Raw genomic sequence first — 26,626 nt, forward strand, 5'->3', positions numbered from 1 at the left:
TAACCAGGATAACCAATGGTACGGCAGAGTTTTACAATTGTTCTGATTGTTGTACATAGTTTTCGTGCAAAAATTTACATATGTATTGGCGTTATTGGAGTGAAAGCGATTTGTGGAAGCTCAATCATTTGCACTTTTATACTGATATGGCAGCCATTTTGTATTTCGGTGTTTTGTGTACAACGATTTGGCGGCTTTTGTACGACGCGTGGTTTTATGTAACGGGCCAAATCGGCCCCACCCACTAAGCCTCATATGGGGCCGTCCGCCCAAAACGTCAATTCCACGAGCCAGCATGTCGATATTTTTGCCAATTTTTAGCTGCCTGCTGCAAATTGCTTTTTGAGCTTGTTAGAGTTTGGCACACACGCTAATGAATAGTCAAAGTCCAAGCCTAGTTGCCGCTGCGTTTCGCATTGCATACTTTTTGGCGTGTCGGCGGCGGCGCACCAAAACGAAAACTAAATGGCAATGTTTAGGCGCGTATTACGACTGCAGCGCCCGCAGTCGCAGAGATGCCCCCATCATCGACGCCATTTTGTAATCAAATGCAGCTCAAAAGTATGCAAAGGAAATTTGAAAACTTCGGAGAGGGAAAGCAGTGCATACATGCATCTTCATACAGTGAGAATTTTTTGGTCGGCGGATGTGTTATTGAAACGCAAGGATTCAAGAGATATATTAAGAAACGAATATTTGAATACAATCAAAAATTCAAATCAAAAATGGATTTAACTTATATTTTTAAAGACTTGATTTTGATTTTACTTATACTTGATAAGTATAAGTATATTTTGTTTTATGATTTCTTTTCGATACAAGTCTGGAAGTCTATAAATTTGTGTATATTTCAACGCAAATATTTATTACCAATGCGAAAACAGATAAAATAAATCATAACAGCATTAAAATCCCCTTGATATTTTTCGCACTAAAACCATTTGGAGTAACCACAAGCAGTGTTTACTGTAGTTCAACTGTTGTGGAAAAACTGCATTTCCCCAGAGATGGTACACTGAAACTGGGGCTGATGTTCCTCCAATGCTGTTGTTTCTGTTAGTGGCTGCTGCTTTTCAATTAGTGCCTCCGTCTATGCCAACGATTTCTATGCCTGTTGCCACGCCCACCGGCCAATGCAGGCACCACGCAACACTTGATGCCGCCGACTGCAGTTGACGTTGCCGCGTTTTACGTAAATTGAACAACAGAGCCGAGCAGCAGAGCCTCGCAAGGCAGAGGCACAGACATGAGCCACGTTCCAAAAAAAAAAAAAACAGACAAACACAGAAACAGGCACAGTGCGAACCAAGCACAAGCAGAGCGGCCAATACTCTTGCATTGCAGCAGCGCCCAAATGCAGGCGGCTTAGTTAGACAGACAGCCAAACAGACAGACATGATTGTATATATGCGACTGGGTATAGAAAAGTGCATTGCAGTTAGACAAACACAATGAAAAGAAAAAAAAAGAGAAATAACATACAAGAAAAAGCAGATGTCCTTGTGGTGTAACCGACTGTTAAATACCCTTTATTGATGCCCCTTATTAATGTCCATCATTGTTTATAAGATTTTTCATGAAATGTAAAAAGTACAAAAGAAGGCGTTTTTAAGACATCGTCATGAAACTTTATCAAAGATCTATAGTCTGATCGGAGCACTCATATAACTGCCAAAAGAACATAGGAAAGTTATTCTATAAAAAAGAGCTTATGTATATCAAGAAACCATTTTCAAACAAATCGTTAATTAGTTTTACTTTGCTCCCTACATAATATACATAACTTATCAACATCGGACTTCTGTATTGTAGAACAAATGAACAAGCTTTCAGTTTTAATCTTTTCTTTCTCATGAATGTGTTGCACATTTCGTAGCAATTTCATCGTACCCTCTACATCTAGAGTATACGTACAAATAAAAACAAATATTTATTTGGCGGCAAGGGGATATGCAAAAATAGCAGCAACCGCATAGACAGTGACTGGCAGACGATTTGTATTGCCTTTAAGCCTAAAAGCATGCTTCATATGTTATGGCAAACGTTTAATTATTTATTTGAAAGGAAGACGACAACAGACGGCAAAGCAGCAAAAAGGAAAAAAAATACAAAAATAAATAAAAAGGGCAAATCTCTGAAACGCAAAAAAATTGCAAAAATGCAGCATTTTTATTGACATCAGCACATGGCGCTCGTTTATGGCAAGTGGAGAAGAGGCTGTTGTATCTGCTCCACGAACTCGTATTGCCTGCAGCCAGCCATTGAGGTTAATTAGTTGACATTTGCGCTTAATTGCAATCTGCGGCGGGGCATAGAGCGCCAGCCAGGCGTTAAGATTTCCATGCATGATTGATGACTGAATTGGCTTGATGCGCCTGTTGACAAAGCGTTCAAGCATAGCGCCAAACTTGACACCCACTTGACAGCAGGTAGCCTGAGTAGTCTGGAAGCAACCAACAAACGGCGGACCTGATTTCCTAATATGAACTACACAGTTCGGGCTTTAGGCAACAAATCCCAATACAGTTAACTGTGCATAAGATCTTACAGTTCTTCTTGCGTTTGATCGAAACCTTAAGCTAAATTGATAAAAAAAAAAAGTTTGCCTCTCAATTCTAAGGCTCATTGCCGTTGACTTAATATTAGATCACAACCTTATGTATCAGCCAGAAGAACAGTTCAGTTTTACTGTTAGATCCTATGTTCCGAGAACTTTCTGGTTCGGTCACCTGAATAAATATTTCTTTAACTTGTAAAACCTTTGCGGCATAGTCCTCGGTAGATTCGGCTCTGAGTCCCAGGCTGGTATTGTCTAATTCAAGGGTATTAGAATAAAGTAAAAGTAAATCTGCGTAAAAGAACAAATGAATTGTTTTAGTATATACATTCACCGTACATCTGCACATAATACAAAAACAAGTTTTCTTTCGTATGCTTTAATTGGCCAGGTTTGATTTCATATGTGCTTGAGGCAGTAAGCCACCTCTGGCGTCTTGGTTCTGATCCACTTGATAAAGGAGGCCACTCGTGTATTAACCGATGGCTGCTGCGTGGCGCAGGCGTAGCCATAGCTGACAATTCCGACGGCCATGAGTCGGCCATTGCTGCGCTCGTATAGAGCACCGCCAGAGTCGTATTGGCAGGTATCCCGCCCAGGTGTGTAGGTACAAAAGCTATGAACGGGCACGGATCCCTCACTGAGCGAGCTGCGGCACTGCTCGACGCTGATCACATCCAGCGTTGTCTTCAGTAAGCGATGCGTCTGCGGTCCGCCATAGGAAGTGGTGCCCCAGCCGGCAGCCAGCAGCTGTTGGCCCACCAGCGGCAGTTTTCGGCCATTCGCTGCCGGCTGCAGCGGCAGACAGGCGGGTCCGACGCTGCGATTAAACTGGATGGGCGTGCGAGTGCGCAGCAGGGCGATGTCATTACGCAGCTGGCCATTCGCCTGGCTGAATTGCTCGTGCAGTATCAGCGCGTCCAGATCGTAGCGACGCGTGAAAAAGGTCTCGTAGGCGCTGGACAGATCGTGCTCGCCCACCACAATGCGCAGCAGGGAGGCGTGGTTCGTCTCTGGACTGAGGAAACAGTGTGCTGCCGAGAGCAAATAATGATGATGAACTGAAGGTAAGGAAAGTCTTGCTGGTTACTATTAACATGCACTGTATGCGAAGCTGTCCACTTACTGATGGCAGCACCGCAGAAGACTTTGCCCTGCTTCTTGGTCAGCACACCGGCCATGGAGGGGAACTCGTGTAGGGAAGCCTCGTCGTTTGTTGGACTGGCAATTCTTTGTGTGAGACTCCAGCCGCAATTGCAATTAGGCGACAGGGCTTCGACCAGGCATGAGAAGCGACCACCGCCCGGCACGCCCAGCGGATAAACGGACAAAATTTTGCCACGTTTTGCGGAAGTCTTTGGAGTGTGGCCTGGCAACTGGGCCAAGTAAGCTGGTGCGGGCGTGCTGCCAATTCGACGACCATTGTTGGGCTCATCATACAGAAGCGAGGCGACGTAAGCCAAAGCATCGCTTACGCCCACATCCTGCAGCACGTGCAGCACCTCGTTCGTAAAGTTATCATCATCATCATCATCATCGTCATTCTGCTGCCCTGCTTCCTTTTCATCTTCCTGGTCCTCCTGCTTCACTGGGGGCGCCTTTGTAGTTGTTGTGCTGCTGCTGGTGCTCGTGGCTCGCGTTGGCAGCTTATCCCTTAACTTTGGCACCAAGGTAGCTGGAACTGCAGCTATCGCCGCCTCCTTACTCTGCGATATGTAGGAAATCACAGCACGATTCAGAAAACTTTGACGCTCGAACTTGCCAGCGCCACAAAAGTATTCGGAGCTCGTCAACAGCTCGTCGCCCTCGGCATTGAAGTGAAACACCTCAGCGCGGCAGCGCGTGTCCTTCACTAGCTGCGGGGCGGGCAACATGTAGCAGAAACAGAAAAAACAGTTGTGCAACAATTAACAAATTAACAGGCAGATTGCATGACAATGCCGCATTCTATGTACTATAATAGACTACAAAAATTAAGCAAAATATTGTAATGAGACTCACTTTTAAGGCGAACTTATGCTCACTCTTATAAAACTCATAAAACTCTAAAGTCATTTGAAGTTCAAACTGATGATCCGATCAGAGTCCGCATGACCAAACCCGCTTGCCACACTTATACACTTATATTATACCTTAAAACTGAACTCTTTTACAAACTGTAATGTCTATCTTCTATCTATCACAGAGAGAAACTAACTACTAATGAGCTGCTCTAAGGATCTATCCTAGGGTCCATGTTTGATCAAGCCGTTAAGCACCAATCATTCTTTTTTCTTGCAGCCTTGTTTTAAACGAAACTTTAAACAATAGTTTTTGCTGTCCTTAGCTGCATGTCACAAACACTGGCACGTATTTAACATAATCGTTTTATCACAAACATTTCTGACCCACCGTGTGCAGCTGCAGGTCACATTTGAAATGTAACACATGATCCCTGGGCGCTTGGAGCGCGTAACGACAGGAGCTGCCCGCTGGATACTGGGCAGGATAGTAGGGCGAGTTGATGTAGATTTTCTGGCCCGCCTGCAGCTCCAGCTGATGATTGCACTGCTCATAGAGCGCCAGGATGACAACAAGCTGCCGCACGAACAGCCACAGACACATCCACAGAATATTCCACGACATGATCAGGGCAACGTTCAAGAGACCACTGAAAGAGACGCGCCGACGACAGCGTCTTAAGAACTCAAAAGTCCAGATGCCAGTTGCCAAATATCTTGATATCTGGCCGCCAACATAACGGCGCCTTTCATCGAGACTTGCCGCTGGCGCGAACAGCTGACAGCTGACAGTCACGCGAGCCGCACCATAATTGGACTGCTTCTTCTCGGCTCTAGCACCCACGCCCCATCCAGCGATTCGGCTTAAATATGCGGTAATTAGGGTATTAAACGCCAGTAACGAAAGTAAAACCCGTGCTGAAAGAAACAAACTTGCGAGCTAATTGAAAGAAAGTGCAAGTACGCATCAACATGTTTTTCGCCTTTGCCTTTTGTTTTTTTATTTTTTCTTTCTGTATTTGTGTTTTTGGACGCAAACCAGTTTCGGAAATGTGGAACAGACACGAACAGGTAGTGGAACTGACACCACCACAAGTTGGGGTAGGTAAGGGTCACGTGGACCGGCGGTGGCACAAGGAGCTCGAAATACGTAGCGTGTTGTGGTGCCTCGGACAGACAATAATAATGGGCTTTGCCCAAAAGGAAATGTTACGAATAGAAATTACTTAAAGTGAGAGACTTCAGCAACAATACAGTAACAATTTGTCATTGTCATTTCTTATTGTTATGTGTATATTTAATTTAAGCTTAAAACAATACAAATATTTCAACAAAGAATTATAGGAATTAAATGAATTCTTTAAATTGGGGCTAAAAGATTCTAATTTGTATTAAAATAAAACTTTTTGAATATAAAGGCAAGCTAACTTCAATTAAAATCAGGAAGAATATGATGGGCTCCGATCCAGTCGCAAACTTTCAACGGAAGACTTATTTGCATAGACACAAACAAAAGTCGGACATGGCGATATCAGCTCGGTTGTTGACGCTGATCAAGAATATATATGCTTTATAAGATCAGAGATATCTCCTTTTAGACGTAAGAATTTAATGACAAACTTGTAATATCCTCTACGAGGAGCCTTACACTCGTTCCAGCTTCTCTTGTTAGCTTGGCCACAGTCTGTAGTTGTCCAAATGAAAGCACATTCGATATATATATCTAAATTCACCCTGTTTTCCTCGAGTTCTTTGAACAATTTTCCCAATACTAATTATTATTTTTGCAGAAAGCACCTCAAACACTTGTGGATACCCAATGTGCTTGATTGTGTGTGCGGCGCATATTGACACCAATTTTTTCTTTGGCTGCTAACTTTAAAAGGAGCCACTTGACATTACCCATACCCCCCTAAAACCACCCCTGCCGCACGCTCACATAAACAAGCCACATGCCCAACTCCTTCGGGCACCTCATTTTTTAGAGCTTTTCAAGCGCTGCTTAATTGGATGTGCTCCATGCTCTTCTGCCTCCGGGCCGCTGGCGGCGCCACACATGTGCGCTATATGATATAAAAAACTACAATTTGTCGGCGGAGGGGTGGGGTGGACTGGGGTGGCGAGTTTGGCTAAAAAAGAACGTAAGCCAACACAAAATGATGGCAAGTTTGTCGCCCATTTTGCAACATAAATAAAAAAAAAAAAACAAAATAAAATAAAATAAACAGTGCGACGGATGGCGCCGCGGCTGTCACGAGGCGCGCAGACAAACGCTTAATGCTAATATTATTTTCTTGCTTAACAAGCGTGGGGGAGAAGCCACATGGTGGGGCAGTGGGGCCACTGGACATGGTGGATCCTACCAGTGGTCAGTGGTCTACACTGCATGGGCCGTGTGACTTATTTGCGCAAGCCATAAAAAATTTAACTTTATTTCGCCATTTTTAATTTCCTACTCCGCGGCGCGCATTTGGCGTAAACAGTCAACGTTGGACAATAACTACAAAACGTGGCCAGAGTCCGAGTCCGAGCCAGAATCCCGCTACCCAGACTCCGGAATACCGAATACCGGACCCGTACATAAGCCGGGCCAAAAGAACAATATGAGAAAAAACCTTGCCTGCTGCTGCTGCTGCTGCTGCTGCTGTATTTGTATATTTTGTCTGCGTATTTTTTGCTGGCTGCAAACGCGAGCGCGGAAAACAAACAGCAAATAATTCAAAGTGGATACAACTAAAGCAAAGTCAAAGCTAATATACGAAAATGTAATAAAAATTAAAAAGAAATAAAAACGAATTAAAATGAATTCAAAGTCAGCAACTGCAAATGAGAAATATCCAAAGGATTTGGGTGCCACATTTAGCGACAGTTGTGGGGCTTTCAACTGGATAGATGACACATGTGCTCCGGAAAAAGGAGCGGGAAAAGTGTAAAGATACAGTCTTTAGAGGAAATTCAATGAATTTAAAGGCATGCACCCCGAATCTGAATATTATATATTAATTTATATTTTTATATATATATATTATATTTATATAATTTACGATTCACGGACATTTAAGAACAGGTCTTATAATTATTATTTAAACTAAAAAATCTTTCCAAATTTTGAAATGAATCAGAAGCCGCAAAAAAATCGCGCACAAATCGCGACCAAGTCCTTACTTTGAGCTGCACTGCTTTGTGGACTGCTTGATTTTAATATGATTCATAAGCAGTGCAAAGGTGTGGAACTTTGCTTAACAACATTTTAGCTTCATCTACTACCAAGCAGGTTTTAGACGCGCGAAAATTAAAGCAGTATTTGAAATACATTTTGCGGCGCTAGGAAAATTATTATAATATATTATTATTTAGTACATGCATTTTTATTGGTTGCAGTACTCAACCTAATTAGCAGAATGAAGCATCTTTGTGAAAAAGGCTGTAGAAAACTTAATTTTTAAGATATTTGAGATAAAAGAGTTAAATGTTATAATGTTAAGTTTGTCCGATCGGCCTCAACATTATATTAAGAACATATTAAAGTCTCTTTCTCCCTCTCTTCTCTTCTCTCTTATGCCCTTTCTAATTGTAGATGACAATAAAATAACCACAGTTTTTATTTATTTATATATAAATGAGAATATATGCCAAGCAAATTCAGGCTATTGATAATAAAAATATAAATATAATTATTCGAGTCCACATTGAGTAAAATATCATTACCCTGATAAAGCCACATGCGTTTCATGTGAAGTTTATTTCTATAATACACCTTACAGTCAATCCCATCAAATTCACTTCCGCTTCTGTCCATCACCCGCAGCGGGTAAATAATCGGCACAATTAATGGACAATAGAATGTTTTGGCCAACAATCGGGCTGACCCACAGGAAGTGCAAAAGCAGGACAGCATTGTGGGCAGGAAGCAAACGAGGCAGGACACCGAGGCACCGACTGAAGGAAGCGATGCGCAACAGTTGCATGAAGTGCGGGCACTTCAAATTAATAAGAGGAAATGCGAATAACAATAGCCAATAGCCAATGGGAATGGGAATGGGAATGATGAAAGGAATGGGAATGGGAAACGGAAAGGTCAGCGATTGGAACGGCGGCAGCCCATGGGCAAGTCCTGCTTTACTGCGTGAGGTCCTTTCACACAGGTGTATCTGTCGATCTGTGTGATTATGCGTGTGATTTCAACCAAATCGAGAGTCCTGACCAGCACTTTGATGGGCACCGCTCGAGTGCAGCGTAAATCTAATTAACGCTCCTTAGAACCGATGCCGCCAACGCCACAGGATGCCTCGAATACGGACAAAGAATGCATCGATCGATCATCAGTTTTGTTTGCTTGCGTTTACGTTGCGATTTGTTGCGCCAATGAGATGTTGAAGGAGGCAACACGTAGGAGCTCGCAGGACAACAGCGCCAGGACTACCTGTCGTCAGGCACTTAGCTGCCGTTTGGCCGCTGTGAGAAACGCGCTCCAGAAGTGCGCGCATATCAAATTACCATTGCATTGCCCGACACGCCCCGCTCATATCCTGCGTCCTCTTGCTTAATTGCCTGCTCAGTGTGTGGAGCACGCTGCATTGCCAATGAGCTTCTAAACAGGTTTAGATGAGAGCCACTTTAACTAATTTATGGGGCAGTTGACAACATTCGTAATAGTCTTTCGAATGGCTTTTCCTTGTTCAACTCCATTTAATGGAGCTGACCTTGCTTGAGAGAACCTCTTTAGGGTTTCTTGGCGACCACCCACTTGAGCTTGGTTGATGTGCTGTCTATATTTATCCGGCACATCACACGCTTGCCACTCTAATCCTGACTGATCCTTAGTCTAAATACCTGTTAACCTGTTTCTGTATACAAATATTGTTGCGGCTCGCAAATAACAATGAGCGGGACAAAAAGAAAAGAAACATTCATTTAGAAAGAGAACGATGAAATCTTTGAGATTTCTGGCTCAGCCACAACAAACAAGATTTTCTCAGCACTGACGATGCTATCGGCGCGAGGGTGGGCCCACATCAAATTGGAAACAGCCTAAGCAGCAGTTCCCCGCCGTCCTGGGTTCCCACAGCCAGCTCTGGGTCTGCGTCTGTGTATGCGACCAGTGTTCCATATTTTGCAATTTAGATTTCTACACATTGTCTCAGCGCTGCGAATACCAATAATATCCCTTTTGCCAGCGACTGGTGCAGTTCCGCTTACCGGAAGGAAGTTCACATATTTTATTGTTATAGCTGTGTCTTTTTTCTTGGGCATAGCTGAGCAGCTGTAGGCGTGGTTGTCGTGCTGGTTGGGATGCGCAGACTGGAAGACTGGCTTGCATTGAGGCGACACAGTTCATCCTCCTGAGAACGCAAAATGTCAAGATCTTGCCTTAGGGTGGTCAAGGATATTCCTTCAATGTATTAGCCCCTATGCGAGTAGATAACTTATAATTTATTATTCTCATGCAGAAGATATTAGATGATTATCACGCAAATTTTCGTCGCACACAAAAATTTAATATCCGATATAGGGGCCAACTTCGTGATCTGGCCAACGGCCATCTGAGTCGACATATAGAAATACTTTGACACGGAGTTTGCTTTATAATTAAAGAGAATACAAATAATCGTTGGTCAAACCAAATTCAAATTCAATTCAAACCAAGTTCAAACCGTGAATCGAGCCAACGAACATTTCTGTTTTGTTTGTCTTGAATTGGTTTGTCCTCTTCCTTTGTTGTCTTTGAATAAAAATATAGAAAATAAGTTAATATATTTGAACGTTTAAATGAATACTCTAATAGTTTTCTAATGCTCGAAGTGTTGTTGGGTTTGAGCTTATTGCCCTAAGGACTCACATGAGTCTTCATTGACACCGCCCACATAATTTTTGCTGTCCTGCCTATGCTATGCTGTTCCCAGCACTCCGTTAAGTCCTCGATAGTGAACACTTTCCCAGGGCAACTCCAAAATAACGAATTCCCATGCATATTTTGACTTTTGCATACACGTCAGCGTACCTGTAGCGTGTACCTGTTATCGTTACCCCGCTGCCGTTTCTCACGGCCGAAACGGTAACACTCCAACGCACACAAAAGGACATCCAACCCTCAGCCTCCGAACAGGTTCCTGCACCTCCGTCGGAGGACACGTCTGAAGTAGGCGCTTCGTTTTTCATTTCATTTCGTTTCGTTTCGTTTGGCTGGGCTTGGCTTGGTTTCTTTTCGTTTTATTGATTCAGCTCGTTGATCATAATAAACGATTAGTGTGCCCCGATCCTTGCTGATCCTTGCGCTGCATTTTTGCGCTGCTGAGAATATTTTCTCTGTATGGTCTGCTTATTTGCTTTTGTATATTTTTTCCGAGTTCACACGCACTTGTTACTCAGTTTGTGGCATATTTCTTTTTGTTTTGTGTGTGTTGGGAAAATTAGTTTAGCGGGCTCTTTCCTTTTCTTATATTTTTATTATACTCGATCGTGTTTTATGTCAAAGTATCGACGAAATGTTTCATGCCAGGACTTTGCCCGTTTCCGTGTGTATTTTGATAGGCAATTGGGTGCGATAATCTGTGCTGTAGGAAATATAGTAGCTTAGATTTATGATGACAATGGATTGCTTGGAATGATTGGCTGTCACTTAGGCAGTTTCCGGGAAATAATCTTATAGTTCGAATAGTTACCGAGAATCCGCCTGCTGATGTACCCCTAGTTAGTACGAACTGGGCTTGCAGGACTTTTGCTTGCATAACATTGCCCAAAACCCGTGCTGTACAGTTAATTCAGCGAAATAACCAGACAAAGCCTTTTTTCCAACTCGTAAACGCGACGCAAGGCGATTTATGCAATAGCCAATCGCATTCCTGGAAACAAAATTGACTTCTGTAATCTCTTGGGCAGTTGCCAAACGTTTTTTACGCAATAAAGCAGCAAAAAGAAAAAAAAACTAGTAAAAAAAGATGAGGTTGGGTAAATGGTATTCACATACCCAAGTGTTTGGCAATGTCTTCCGGGAAGTAAGGAGTGGGTTCTGTAGCCGTTCGCAGCCCCTGCTCAAGCCACTAATCGTTGCGCTAATGGCACGAATGCTGGCAAGGCTATCCTTGCATTGTCCTTGCCACCCGCCGCTTTTATTGTGACCAAAACAAATAATCACCCATTGCTCATATTGATCAATGCAAATGCGTTTACGAGCCCGCTCGTAAAGTTATCCTTTCTTGCATCGGGTCCTTCGCCCACGCCGCTTTCTGTGCTGTTAACTTTGCGCATCCTTTCAGCGCAGCCTTTCGCCTCACCCAGTCTGTCCGTCCGCCCGTCTGTCTGTCTTTCTGTCTGTCGTTCGCTGTTTTGTCACTGCGGCTGCTGTCATCGCCATTGCATTACACGGAACTCTGGAAATTTGGCCGTTTCTATCGTAAAACGTAACCTTGTGCGCATCTCGTGATGCATCCTTGTGCCAGCTCTGGTCCTTTGCTATAAAAACATTAGTGCCGCCATCAAGGACATCGGCGCATTTGTTTGCATTTGACTTGTCCGGAAATTTAACTGCCAGCACTCAAACACATTAATACGAGAGCGCTAAACCAAGCGTAGATTGCATTTGGCTCAAGGTCCGCGCTGAACTTAAAACTAGGTCGCGTTCAACTTAATATATAATTTAATATAACCCAGGGCAAAGTCTTTTTTATCTCGCAAAGACTTTATAATTTGCCTCAATATAAAGAAACCTCGCAGCAAATACATTTATTTTGTGATGTCACATTCAAAGAGATCAAAACTTTTTGCATGCATTATATTTCAAGAATATATTTAAAGATTATATTTATATACAATTATTATGTACTGAAAGAGTATTATTCTTTTTTTATACATATACAGCAAACGATAAGCTTGTTCGTATTTTATTCATAAAGGAAACATTCCTACGATTTCAGCGCGAAAAAATAAATTGATTGTATCAAGTATAATACGTACTTAAATTCCAACCGATTCTTACACAATTTTACGATTTCTTATTGATGACAATTATTTTATATACTTATAAATTGTAATATATTGTTTGTACAGAGACATGGAAGAGACGAAGATTTTCAGGTTTAAGTTAATGTTTAAGGTTCGAAGATGATTTTAGTTAAAAATTTTTAATACAAGTTTGGGAAGACTAAACGCTCTTTTTTCCAAAAAAAAAAAAAGCTAATGACCCTGATTTATTTAGCTCATCATCTTGCCAAGAATGTAAGCCTCAAAAACTAGTTGTTCAGAAATAGAATCTTCTCTCAGTATAAAAAGGTCTTAAGTCATTTTAAACTACAGCTAAATAATTTTGAGAGGATTTTAAGGTTGATAGCATTTCAAATGAATGGCTCAAATATAAGTAAGATTATTTGGACATGAATATCGATTTAGTATCTGGAAGATACAATTAATTCCATTGCGAAAAATTGATGTGTGATCGTTTTTTTCCGTTTCAACTATTTCTTCATAAATAACCCATAACTATTTTAGCAGACTATGTTCTAGGAGCATAGAAATCGGGCCCCCTGCGTGTGTGCACACACGCTTCTGCCACATTCCCCGAGTAGATGTATGGAATTGTGCGACATTCGAGACTTTGGCTGGGCACAAATCCATTCCCAATGCCAGATGACGGTCGCATGGAAGGCAGGCTAAACAAAATGGCTGAAGTGTGGCCAACTTTGGGCCATATATAAAAACTTTCACACGCGTTGCACAGAACCAAAGCAAAAGACGATTTCTAATATTGGGGTGTCTTTTGGCACAGCCTTAAAGAAACCCTCTGACGCAACGAAACAGCAGCTGCCTGCGAGTTACCACAGTACAGTAAACCAGCCCCGGCCCTACAACGAGAGACATGCGCCCGAAAGCGCCTCCCCTTCTGAACAGACAAAGGTCGTTGCGCTTAACTGAACCTCGGGGAACTGCTGCTGCTGAGCAACCAACCCTCCGTGTGAGTTGTACATTTTGCATAAGATTTCTTGAAATCTTGTCGAATAAGGATCAAAATGGGGTGGCTGGCTGCGTCTAGGGGCTGCACATGCGCAACGCAACAAAACTTTCGATCGTTCTTTTTGCGCAGCGCATTTAAATGCCAACAGATTGGCATCGAGGTTGACGGGGTTGGGGTATTGGTATTGGGTTTTGAACGCGTTCCATGTTGCGTGTGCGATTCCGTCACACGAGTCTTGGCGCACACCTGGCCACGATCCATGCCATGCGATCCCAGGACCCTGACCTCACAATGCGACCAGTTCGACTCAGTCCCAGTTCTAGTCCCAGTCTCAGGCTTTGTCTTTGTCTTTGTCTTTGCTTTCGTTATGCCTGAGCGATATGTTAAATTAATGGTTTATTTATGCTGAATTGTCAGACGAATCGACTGGACTCGACTTTGCTTGCCTTGAAATCATAAACCACGTGTGTACATGGCCGTAATTAGAGCGCTTCGAAAGTGCTTAAAAATTTCTCAAGGCATTCGCTGGACAAAGGGCGCGTTTTAATATTGATTATAATCGCTTTATGAGCCACCGACAAATACCTTTAAAAAGATGAAAAACTCGATATTTTTGCGCATTGTTTGTTGTGACAACAACGGTGCGAACCTTACAGGCTTGTCGACAGATCTTACCTGTGCAGATTCCTGGAAAACGCGTTATGGTTTTATAGACTTTTTGCATTCACAAAATACAAATTTCGTTAGGGCTCTGAAAAACTACAGTGTACTATACTCTACCCCCAAGGTGGCATGCATAATGTGTTTATGAGTGTGGCTCAAAGTCCTGGGAGTGTCCACGCCAGCCATGCCGCTCTCTCGCTCATCCATCTCCTTCCAACCTTCCCCTAAGAGCTCGCTCCAGGCACTTGCTGTGGTCGCCGTTGTCGGTTTGCAATCGCGACCAGCGCACGCTGTGCGCTCGACCAAAGCCAAAAACCCCGAACAGATAATTTGCTGGCAACCATGAAAATGGTTAGAGAGCTCGCTGGTTTCCGGCGAACTCTCTGGCCAAATGCATTTCACGCCTATGTCTGCCAGCCAATTAAGCTGAAAGCCAATCTTTTATTATAATTCAAGAGCTAAATGAAGTCTAGGCATGTTCAGGAACCTAGCCAGAAGTTAACGAAGAATAATAGGGACGCTTAAAAAGGCCTACCCAACAGGTCTAGTCAATCGTTGCCTTTAGTGTCAACATGAATATCCTGTTAATATCTAAGCTAAGCTATCTTAAACCAAAACTCAAACTATGAACTCCACGAACCCTACGCTGATAATAGTTGCGAGATTACAGTAACAACATAATAGATAATTATAAAAAAGAGTTATAACAAAAAAGATGGCATTTCATCTAAAAATCAAAGTTTGCTTGAGAATTAGAATTTAGTATATTATTTGTATGATATCAAGAATAACAAATCTATAAGAATTATGTTTTTTTTTTTAACATTTTTTCCATTGCTTACTTTTGAGAAATATACTCTCAGTTTTATATAAGAAGTCATACAAGAGTCATACAAATATAATGACTAATCCTTTCAGAACTATCAGCTATACTTCCAAGTAATTATTTGAGCCAGTTATAGTCATACTTAGACACATATATGTACATATGTACATGACCTTCTTGCAGATTTCTAGCCCGGCCCCAATTGGTTTTCATAGTATTCTTTGCAAAGCGATTCGTCTTGTTCATTTCAGCTGCAGCTGCGCCTCCATTAAAAAGAAAAGAAAACCTAGGAAAAGACTTTGACGCGTGCCAGCCGATGTGCACCGGGCTCAAAGTAACGTTCATTTCAGGATCACTGATAATAATTATCCAAACAGGACGAGCGTCCCTAGCAAATGCTCGTCCTGGCTCAATACACAGCTGCAACCCCCGAGCCGAGGCCGTAGCCGAAGCCGGAGCCAGAAACTGGCTCAATGAGCAAAGCGACTCATTGCAGCGCTCAATGAGGGTCCTGTTCCTTGCAGGGCTACTCCACGAGCATGGAGACGGATAATGAGGGAGCCCTTGTCCTTTGTTGCCAGCGAGCGAGCCTGCGAGCTCATTTGCCGCGTGCTCAATAAATTTGTTGTACGCATTGTTGGGCCCAGGAAATTAGTTGCTGTAACGTATTTTCCGTCTACCTTTACAACTGATTTCCTGGCACGTGTGGCACGCGTAGAAGAAACCAAAGAGCGATAAAAATCTTCTCGCTGTAGACCAAAGCAATTCACACAATTCTTTGTCAGCTTCCGCTATTCTAATTTAAGCAAATTAAATCAATTTTGATGTCGCTAAACAAAACCATCATATTCCATTAATAATAATAATAACTAAAACGCGAGCGACTCTGACGATGAACCAAGCTGTGCGCTGTTGATTGACTCAGAAATACCCTGTTTCTGGTATTACATGGAGTAGTTAGCACGCATGGCGCAATTTTCAAATAAAATTAAAAATAATATCATAGTCCAAAAATCTTCTTTCAAAAGGCCGAGAAAAAATTAATAAATAATGAATTTATAATAGAAAATCTTAGAGTATATTTTATTAAGATTTATATTAAACAAAACTACTGAATGTTGTTTTCTTAGTTTCAGCACATACAAAAAAAAATACCTTCTTCATTTATCTCAATTATTAATTATAAAAACGGGTTTAGCTATTGGCTGGCGAGGAACAAATAAATCAAAATACAAGAAGAAGGCAATACTGCCAAAGAACTAAGAAAAGCACACGAAAAAGATTTTCGAACATGGATACAAATTAAAAGAAATAAGAAATAATGATAGTAAACCTTTAAAATGCGTCATCATTAATCTCATTTTTCAATACACATTGATAGAATTTTCGTTAATCTTAAAATAGAAAAAAAATATACCCATATTATTAGCGTAAGTAGCTACAATAGAAATCGAAGCTGCATTCTTTAATATGCGGACTAACATAACCTGCAACAGCAGCATACCCCTGCCACATGTAGAGGGTATGCAAATTGTCAGAAAATCAAAAAAGTACACACAGCCTGCATAACCCTCGGAATGATGCCCAGAAATGATGGCACAAAACTGTGACAAGTGCTTCCTCGACAGCAACGCATCATTCAACAGCAATTTGAACATCAATTATGAGTCGGTACCAATGAATGGGCTGCCCTGCATCCGAATAGAGTGGGGCCGACGTGTGCGCTCATCCTCATCATGAGCACCACTCGGCATGCAGAGGCATTCACAAAATACAACAACAGCAGCAACAACAACCAAATGAATTGAAAGGGTGGCTTGTGCCAAGATGCTGCACAAAAGGCTGACAAACCGAACGACAACGAGGGGCAGCCGCAGCATAACCTACTTTTAAGTCACTTTAAGAGCTGCCTCAACATTGCCCCACTCCGCGTCGCCTCCCTTGCAAGCTGTGCATCTGGCCAATTGCGAGTGACCCAAATTTTAAGTACTTTGCTTAGGCCCCAAACCGAACTGTCAATAAATGGGAATCGAAGAATCTGTTCTCAGGGTCATTTCGTAAGCCGCAAATCTGTACCCGGTCACAACTGTTGCTCAATTATGGAAATTATGGTCAGCAAGAAGGCATTGCCAGGTGCCATGCTACCTTTCAGAAGCTTCAGGCCGAACTGCTTTGATTTCATTTATAAGACCGATAAGCGCCATAATTATGCGGTTATTGTACTTGAAAACATATGTCAAGCTGAAAACTACAAAGCCATTTAAAATGGTCAGCAAAAAAATAAAATAAAATAAAAAAACAGAACAGCAAATAAACTCAGCTTTCGATATTTAGGGGAAAATTACAAATATTTACAGACAAATTACAGTTCTAAATAAAATCGAAGAAATCCCTTTGTATTTAATAAAATAATGTCATATATAGAGTTGTCTTCTTTCTTGATTATTTTGATTTGAGGCATATTCGCCTACATATTGCAGTCTTTCTACAGGGCAGAGGAAGAGGGCACAGAAACCATATAAGACTCAAATACGACACCCTATAATTTAGCTAAATTGATTAACTATGTGAATGGAATTGTGTTTGTGATTTTAAAGATGTGGTCAAGAATATAATTGATTTGACAAATAGGCTGTAGGCAATGTTAGTTTAAGAACCTCTGACCAGCAAAGCTTCCTGTTCAATTTTACAGGACATTCCACCTTTATACTCTGGCAGAACTTAAGATCAGCTCAATCAGATATAAAGCTCAAGACTTGCCGCACAAGCTCAGCTATTTAAGATCAACACCAGTGAATACCTAACACCTCCACGAGATGAGCAGCGGATGGTTCACCTGTTAAAATGGCTTCATACCCAAGCCCAGGATGTGGCCGGGACAATAAAATCAAAAACTGTAAATGCACAACAATAGCGGCACGAAAATACGAACTATTCGCAAAGGCAAAAACGGTAAAGATATTTGTTTATCGCTCTCTATAGGCTGGGACAAGAGCGGATGTTGTGCACGCGAGCAGCGGAAATCAAGGCAGGACGAACAAGAAGTGGCGGGAACGAACGCGGAGAGCGAGCAAAATACCGCTATGGGACTAAAATACCGAATCTATTGTTCGAATGTTGTGGCGAAAAAAAACAAAAAACAAAAACGGAAGTAGAGCCCAAAACTTTCGTGTCCCTTCCGAATGTGTGACCAGACGCACACACGCACACACATAGACAGGTACACACCGTTTAATTCAGATGAGGCGCCCCTACAATGGACCTTATAATTCTCGACTGGTTTAGGTTACAATCGCTAAGTGTTATGTAAACAATCCCCAACATAAATGTGTCAACTTTAACAAGTGCCTATTTACTTGGGCCCAAAGTCTCGCTAGATAATTTACGATCGAACTGCGTTTTTATCAATATGTGTTATTCCCACAAGTGTTGCATAAAACTGGCTGATAGAGCTCGAAGCCCACACGATCTAATTTCTTTGTTTGTAAATAAAATAACAAAAAGAAAATATGAGAAATCATAGAATACACAAGAATATATACAAACGGTGCAAATGTGTGTGTGTGTGTGTGTGTCGATATATGTATATATCATATCCAAGTGTGCCCTTATCTGCTGACATTGACGGGGCCATGTTACTAAATGCGGGAGAGTGGGGAGCTGAAAAACTCGCAATGCAAACGAGCCATAAGCCAAAACAAGCAAACAAACAAACCTATTAAAATCACTTCCCGTTGCCGCATGTAAAGATGTCAAATGTCAACTTGAGAGGGGGCAGCCACAGTACTGGAACCGAACGCAGAAGCAAGTCGAAGCCAAAGAAATTTTAAACGGAAATTTCAAATAAAATGAAGCGCAGGCGCAGCGTCGCTGTCACCGTCACAGTCGCTGTCACCGACAACGTTTGCAGCGACGCGCATTCTCTCAGTTTTGGTCAATTGGCTGCTCTTTGGTTCTCAGCGTCACGTAAATATGTCAAGCGCTCCGATCGTGTGGGTGAGCGTGCGTCGCTGCCATTTTACTCTCTTGGTCTCTCAAACTGTGCACGCGTATGTGAGCGTTATGTGAGAGTGTGTGCTGCGGTTGCCGGCTTATTAGAAGAACGGTCAACATTTGTTTTTGATTTCAGTTTTCGTTCTGCGCGATTTGACGTGCAAGAATGTAGCTCAAGAGGCATCACTGCGTACGCTACAGGGTGTCCAGCCCATGTGTGGGACACATGTGTTGCAAAACAGGGTGAGCAATGCACATTGCCAGTAAAACAAACTTTTTCTGCAGTGCTCTCATTTCAGCTGATAAGCTAAGCAAACCCTAGACTCTCCCCTGCCCACGTCGAGAAAAGACATACATGTATAAGAATAAACATACATGTATGTGTGTGTCTCGCTCTGGGTTTTGAGTCATCGTCCTAAAAACAACAGAGCAATAACAAAAAAAAAAAAAAACACCAAACTCCACTGTGTTGTAGCCGTTGTTGCTTTTGCTGCTTGCGTTCATTGATCGCCAGCAATTGCCGCTTAAGTGCTGCGTCAACGTTGTTGACTTACATACACACACACACACATACACACATGCCTATGTACCTACATATGTATACATGTACATATATATACGTACGTACTGCACGCCTCCGCAAGCCCCGTTCAACTCCTTGCCACTCCACAAAGCGCACTCTCGCTCCATGTTTCGTGTCTTTCACTGTTTCACTATTGGCTTTTCTTTTTTACGCTTTATACGGCATTAATTGAGTGCCTTTCAATTGGGTTATGGATTAATTTTTATGCATAAATTAAATACCCATACGTTGGGGGCTCTGTTTCGCCTGTTAGGCCCCAGCCGGGCATTTAGAAAGCAATTTCAAGTGGGCCCCTCTGCTGTGGCCTAAAGCATATAGGGTGTGGCTTGCGGCGGTATAAAATTGCATCCATGTGCGTTTGGATACGGAGAGCTCGTGGGTAGTAAAGGGTGCCGGTGAACTTTGGCACAGTGTGCTGAAGGTTTCGCTTTATTAAAAGTTGAGAACGTCTGATCGGTAATTGAATACAATCTATGTAAATATGCAAATGAGAGCTACAGTAAGCTCCAACTAGAGCATACAGCTGTCCACGATCATTTTCTGTAGCTGCACGCTTTATTAAAATTCTTTTGATAACAGCAAGAATGCCACTGAAATAACACATACCTTCTGAAGATATCGCCTTGCTTATAACACAGCTTTACTGTGACATTGTATGAGTCAAAGATAAGTCGAGGCCACCTTTCAAACATTCTATTGAGCTTATTACGAATTCAAAAACTCAAAGACGCATACAAAAGCAATTACATTATTCGATTGTATTTCCATTCCCAAGCTGTGTCATGCGACTTTTCAATGGATATATTCGAAATCAACAAATAACAAAAAATATTCAACAATCTGAGGTGTACGTAAGAAATTAGTCAGCATTCGGCGAGCAAGTGCTGCACTGCACTAAAAGGCATTTCGAAACGAAGCGTCACGGTGCTAATTCCAAGCGACGACGTCGACGCGTGCCGTCCACAAAAGGCACCCTGTATAGTGTACACACTTTATTTTAATATTGAGTGTGCTCTGCAATTGAATAAACAACACCAAATGGTGTTTTTTTTTTCATATAGTTAAACTAAAAAGAAGACTTTATTTTGTAAAATGCAAGAGTATGTTTTGTTGTTGTTGTTGTTGTTGTTGTTTTTTGTTGCTTTGTGTTATGACTTTGATGTATAATAAGTAAATACAATACACATTATACAATACGTATGTTATAGATGATATTAATTGTTTCGTTATTTTCTTAGGATATATCGTTTAACTGTTTTTCGCTTTTTTTTTTATAATTATTATTATTTGTTATTTAAGCGATATTTAAGTATTTTGAAATACAATTTAGGTTACTTTTCAATTCATTTAGGCTAGTCAAAATGTTACGTCAAGTTATCCCTTTAATTAATAAGTTTTACGGTATTTTGATGCGCTTCTCTTTTTGTTTTGGTAAAATACTGCAATAATAATAACTGTTAAATACATGTATGTATGCATCTAAAAAACAAATGCGCTGTGCCGTGCCGTGCCGTGCTGTGCGAAAGCCGAGTGTATGTCCAAGTAAACGCGACTGGAACCTAAACAATACATATACAATACATATGCATATATAGGGCCTCTCTAAGGTTCTAGGTTCTACATTGTCTTGCGGTTTCGCGATGCTTTTCACAGAGCGAAAGGCTACAAAATCGTTTGAATTGCCATTTAAAGCTAGAAACAATGGAGATTGGCATATATATATGCATGCATGTATGTATGTGTGTATGTATTTTGTTTATAGTATGGTATGTATGTACCGCTATGTATAATTCGTTATGTTATTTTGTTCTCGAGATTTGTAGCCCTTAAAGTGTAGTTTTTTTTTTTAATTTTGTTTTTGTTGTTGCTGTTAAGTAGGAGGATATTGCGCTGGACCACGAACTAGCGCCGCTTGACTTAGAACAGACCCTTCTTCTTCTTCTCCTTCTTGGCATCCACATTGTCGGAGCTGCTGTTGGCGCCGAGGCTGCGCCGCTTGAGCTCCTCCAGCGTGACATGATTGACATCCTCCCATTCCTTTTTCTCGCGCTCAAACTCGCGCCGCTTCTCGTCCAGCTCGTGTATCTGCAGCTCTAGTGCCTTTTTGCGCTCCTCATGACGACGCGCCATCTCCAGTTCGGAGTCCTTGAGCTTCTGCATTTTCTCCTTAACCTTCATATCGAACACTTGCTCCATTTCGGCCTCCATTTTCTTCATCTTTAGCTCGTGCTCGCGTTTCTCCTCCTCCATCTGGGTGAGCGGATTCTTGTTGGACAGGCGCGCCTTGCCGTCGACCAGCCCCAATTCGGATAGCTTGCGACATCGGTAATTCTCGTAGTGCACATTGTTCGTGACATCCTTGAGATCCTGGAGATGTGTGCGTATGACCATATTTCTTAAAGCAATAAAGTCGCAATGCGTCAAGTTCTCGACTTCCACCAGACCCCAAGGATAGCGGCGCCCCCGCACCTTCTTGCCATCCATCTCAATGATGGTATTGGCACCGACAACGGCAAATGGCACACGGCTGCGCAGATTCTGTGTGGCCTTCGTCTCCTCGGCGGCATCTTCGAGCGTGGCGGGAAAATCATAAATCTTAATCTTATGCTGAGCAATCTCATTGAGTATCTGCTTCTTAAACAGATGCACCTCGTCGGGCGTCATGGTGTCCGCCTTGGCAATGACTGGCACCAAGTTCACCTTGTCCGACAGACTCTGCATGCAGGCAATGTCCAATGGCAGCAGACCATGACCCGATGGCGCTATAAAATACAAGCAACAATGCACTCGATTGTCGGAGATTGTCTTGCGATAGACACGCGACTCGGCCGTCAAGTACTCCTCGTATTTGCTGTCCACATACTCCAATATGGGCACCCAGCAGTTGCTGTTGTCCACAGCATCGCCAAAGCCGGGCGTGTCGACGACAGTCAGCGTTAGGTTGACGCCATTCTCCTTGAGCATTACCTTGGTGGCCTCCACTGCGACCGTCTTCTTCTTGCGAAGCGAGGGTCCTGGATACTGTTCCGCATTGTATATGTCCGAGAGGAACATGGAATTGATGAGCGTCGACTTGCCCAAGCCACTGGCGCCGACCACCATCAGCGTGAACTCAAAGCCGCGCTTGACCGCCTTGCGGTAGACCTGGTTGGGCAGATTGGCAAAGCCCACGTAGCCGGCGATTTCCATGGGCTTTTGACGCACTGGCAGCGGGGGTTTCTGTGGCTTCAGCTGCTGCTGTGCTTCCTTCTCCTGCAGATCGTGCGTCAGCTTGTTCGAGTCACCATTGGAACTGGTCACACTGGCAGCTGCCTCCGCTAACTGCAATTTATTCACCGCTGCTGCTGTCGTCGCTGGCACACTGGGTGGCTGCGTCTGTGGACGCTGCGTTGCTATTGATGAGTCGCTGCCATTTGATGCCGATGCCGATGCGGACGCCGACGCCGACGCTGCCTGCTGCTTGTCGCGCAGCGCCAATTGTGCCAGTGTGCTGGGAAGCGCTGAGATGGCGCCGTTTGTGCGAGGACTATTCATTTGCTGTTGATTTATTAGCTGCTCCGAATTTGCGAATTTCACTTTCGTCTCAAAACACTAGAGAGCTTTAACTTTGCACGCTTTCGTGTCGTCACGCCTAGTTTTCAGCTTTTGCTCTTGTTGTTCTCTGTCTGTTTAAGGGTTTTTTTTTTTTTTCTTCTTTTCTTTTTTGGTGTCAACAAAAACTCTTGCACTACTGCTGCTGCTGCTTCTTCTTCTTCTTTGCAAAAAATAATAAGTACGCCAACAACGCGCTATGGCCGTGCTATTGAGTGAGCGAAAAACAAGCGACTGCTGCTGCAGCGAGAGCGCTTGCGGCCCACAAGCATGAAAGAGACGAAAGAGCAACACACACACTCATATGGCACACACAAGGGCTCAGCGCATGAGTAATACACAAACACACAAGCATATGGCACGCTGCAGGCAAACTGGTGCTGCCAACGCGAACCAGACAAAAGTGTGTCAGCAGTGAAAATTAAGCAAAACGCGGCAGATAGTCTATTAAATGCTTTAAAACACTTTGACAAAATTCAACAAAAGCATTAATTATGTTTTTCTATTATTATTACAGACACTTTTACTTAAATGTTAGCAAGCAATTTAACCTTTTAAAGCAGCACACGCGTTGGCAGTCCTCTAACGAAAGCGCGCTCACTAACAGCGTTGCCAGCATACAATTTTTGGACCTCTCCGTCGACAAGCCAATTGCAGCTGCCTGAAAATATTGCTGCTGACAATGCTGCAGCCTGCTCTTATTTCGTTCTCAAATTTATCAATGCACAGCTAAATGTTCTTATCATTTTGTGTGTGTGTTTAAAAATAGCAGCAAACGCATATGTTGTATGTGTATTAATGAGTGCATGCGTTTCAGTTATTTCAGTTTTGTAACGCAGCAATACAAAAATATTCCATTTCGTAAACCGACGCTTTTACTTTTTACTTGTTTCATTTTGCAAGACGCTGTTGTTGCGCATGAGCGTGATCGCCTATAGCGGCAGCAGCGACAAAAAGAGAGAGAGAGAGAGAGCGCGCAACGCTGAGAGAAACTGAGCCAATTGAATAGCGTCTGTATTGGTGAGCAGCGCTGTCACACTGATGCGCTACACACATGTGTAGCGGGCGTGTGGGCACTAGCTTCAACTTAATTTTCAAAAATTATTTAGTCACTCTGTCAGAGAGCTGCGACGGCGACTGCGACTGCGACAGCGGTAAACAAATGTGGGAATGTGGCACATTAGCGTGCAGTTAACCTAGACTCGAACTCGGTAATTGGCCGCCCCAGCACAGCCATGGCCCGCTTCATGCTCGGGTGTGTCCTCGCCAAAGTTCCCACACCATCATCTGTTGTCCTGCGCCTTCAGTCCTCCTTGTCGGCCAATGGTCCCTACATGCCGATACACACAAACAAAGGTCGACAATTGTGCGCGTTGTTTGTTTGTAATTTAAATTCTCATGCATTCGGAAGGACCGGCGAGGGGGCCATCAGCACCAACGAGCAACCACCACCATCACATATCGATGCAGTCTACATGTATCCTGCGCCCTACTCCGCCTGCGTGGCCGTGCTTCTACTTAGCTTCCTTCCGCAGTTGTCGCCAGTTGTTGTTGGTGGCAGCGGCGGCGGCGGCGTTGATGGTGGTGGTGGTGGTTCCTTCCCCCTTTTGCACGTGGATTTTTACGCGTCTACCCAAAAGGTGATCGTGAGAAAGTTTTTTTCTCACATTTCAGTCTGAGTTTAATTTTAGCCTCTGCGTCGGAATTATTATGTTTATGAATTGATATGGGCTGAACAGTTGTTCTTGGTTGCCGCAGTCACGAGATTTGACTGTACTTCCGAGAAAAATAATATTAGTATTATAAATATGTAAATAAATATGTACGTTTGTGTGGGTCTAGCAAGAGTTAAATATTTATATTGTATTTTTAAAGTGTCTGGCATTTAGGAAATATAAAATCTTAATTTTAATTACTTTTGAAAATCGGTAAAATCGAATGAAAGATCATCTGATGAGACTGAAGCTCGTTTTTAAAATAAAATATAAAAGTCAATAAAATAATAATTAATAAAATGTTATAAGTTAAAATTGTAGCTGTCTGATTACGAAAAATCCTTTCCGCTGCTCTTTAAATCTTAAATATGCCTTGATTGGGAAATGGGCGCCCAGAATTAAAAAAAATCAAGGAGTTCAAATAAAATCAATGCTTAAGATTAAATTGAATTAAACTTAAAATGCACAGCTGATAACTTAAATATCTGTTTTAGAATGTCTTTAAATAGAAATTAATAAAGTGAAACCAGAAGCTAAACTAGGCAATACCTCATTTCCAATGTTGATTTCTTTGATCCCCTGGCTGATGCAGTCGAGGAAAATTCTGACCGCAAATCTTTTAAGTAAACGAAACGCACTGCAGGTAATCCCCCCCTCGGTTGTTGTGGCAACCCTTCAACAAATTCTTGATCTTCCCCTGGCAGCTGCCTCGCATCAGGCACGCTTCAAACAAATCCATTTGGTTTGTCGCCTAGGCGCGCATCTTTCTTGATTATGTAAGACGGCATCCCGGCAAAAGGCAACAATTAAGGCGCAGCAATAGGCCGCATGTCCCTTGAAAGTCAGTTGAGGTCTTAGCGCCGTTTGCTAGCCCAGCTCCGGACCCAATCCCCTGCCATTGTTCTCCTGGCCAAACGTACTCGGCGTACTCGGCGTACTCGGCAGCTGTGCCAACTTTCAGCACACGGCACGAGGCGCAATCGTTGACATTCTCCCATAAAGCAGCTGACCAATATGCTGGATAGCCGTTACACTGACAACCCCCAAAATACTCAATTATCTTCAAATTCTGCTTCTACGCATATTATGCGATTAAAGCACTCTAAATGTCAACAACATTTCTGTAGTTTCTTACACTTTTTAGCTGACATTTTTTCGAGAAGTGACCTAGTCGGTTTTTTGTATGTGAGATAAAAGTATTGAAGTTAATTATAAATGTTTGCATATATGCGATCTTTTATAGAAAATGTAGCTTGTTGTTGAATAAAAATGATATTCTAGCCTTAACTTATCCGAAAATGAAAGAAATATTAAATATAAAAAATAATAACAAAATAAATTAATAATCGTGTTAGTTGAAAATCTACCTTTACAATGTGTACCTTAATATTCTTATATTTTTTCATTTTGCACCTTTTTAAATAAAATGATTCTTTCTTTCTTTAATTCAAAACAAACAAAATAAAAATATTCGGATATTTTTGGTCCCCTGAGAACTTATTCTAAATCGATTCGTAAATGGTTCCCAGGTATTGCCGCAGCGTCTTTTTATTTCATACCGCCCACATCTGTCACAAAAGTTTCCAGTTATTAGCCCAACTAGCGCTGGCCATTTATCAAATTCATAAACGTAATATAAGAGTTTCCCTTTGGAACTCCGCGCCTGTCACGACTTCTAATGCCACCCGACGCACACTTCACTCAAATTTAACCCCCACCACCATCCCCCGCCACAGTCAGCCGAACAAGGC

The 26,626-nt window shown here is 42.4% G+C and overlaps 2 protein-coding genes and 1 long non-coding RNA gene across 3 annotated transcripts; all 3 read right to left on the bottom strand.

Annotated features, from left to right (window-relative positions):
- Positions 1-2,863: 2,863 nt before the first annotated feature.
- LOC6627284 (serine protease filzig) lies at positions 2,864-5,470 on the bottom strand. Its single transcript, XM_032437003.2, has 3 exons — positions 4,949-5,470; positions 3,684-4,413; positions 2,864-3,618 (listed from the first exon to the last, which is right to left on the bottom strand). Exons 1-3 carry the CDS (start codon positions 5,180-5,182, stop codon positions 2,957-2,959), a joined length of 1,626 nt encoding a protein of 541 aa, XP_032292894.2. The 5' UTR covers positions 5,183-5,470; the 3' UTR covers positions 2,864-2,956.
- A 2,710-nt stretch (positions 5,471-8,180) lies between these two features.
- On the bottom strand, positions 8,181-11,108 carry LOC116651136 (uncharacterized). Its single transcript, XR_004304155.2, has 3 exons — positions 10,397-11,108; positions 10,212-10,279; positions 8,181-10,138 (listed from the first exon to the last, which is right to left on the bottom strand). It is a non-coding gene; the product is annotated as an uncharacterized lncRNA (long non-coding RNA).
- Positions 11,109-20,755: 9,647 nt separating this feature from the next.
- pnut (septin 7-like protein pnut) lies at positions 20,756-23,408 on the bottom strand. Its single transcript, XM_002049589.4, has one exon. It carries the CDS (start codon positions 23,101-23,103, stop codon positions 21,487-21,489), a length of 1,617 nt encoding a protein of 538 aa, XP_002049625.1. The 5' UTR covers positions 23,104-23,408; the 3' UTR covers positions 20,756-21,486.
- Between the last annotated feature and the right edge of the window lie 3,218 nt (positions 23,409-26,626).

The sequence above is a fragment of the Drosophila virilis genome, chromosome 5 (assembly GCF_030788295.1).
Source record: "Drosophila virilis strain 15010-1051.87 chromosome 5, Dvir_AGI_RSII-ME, whole genome shotgun sequence".
NCBI classification, from domain to species: Eukaryota; Metazoa; Arthropoda; class Insecta; order Diptera; family Drosophilidae; genus Drosophila; species Drosophila virilis.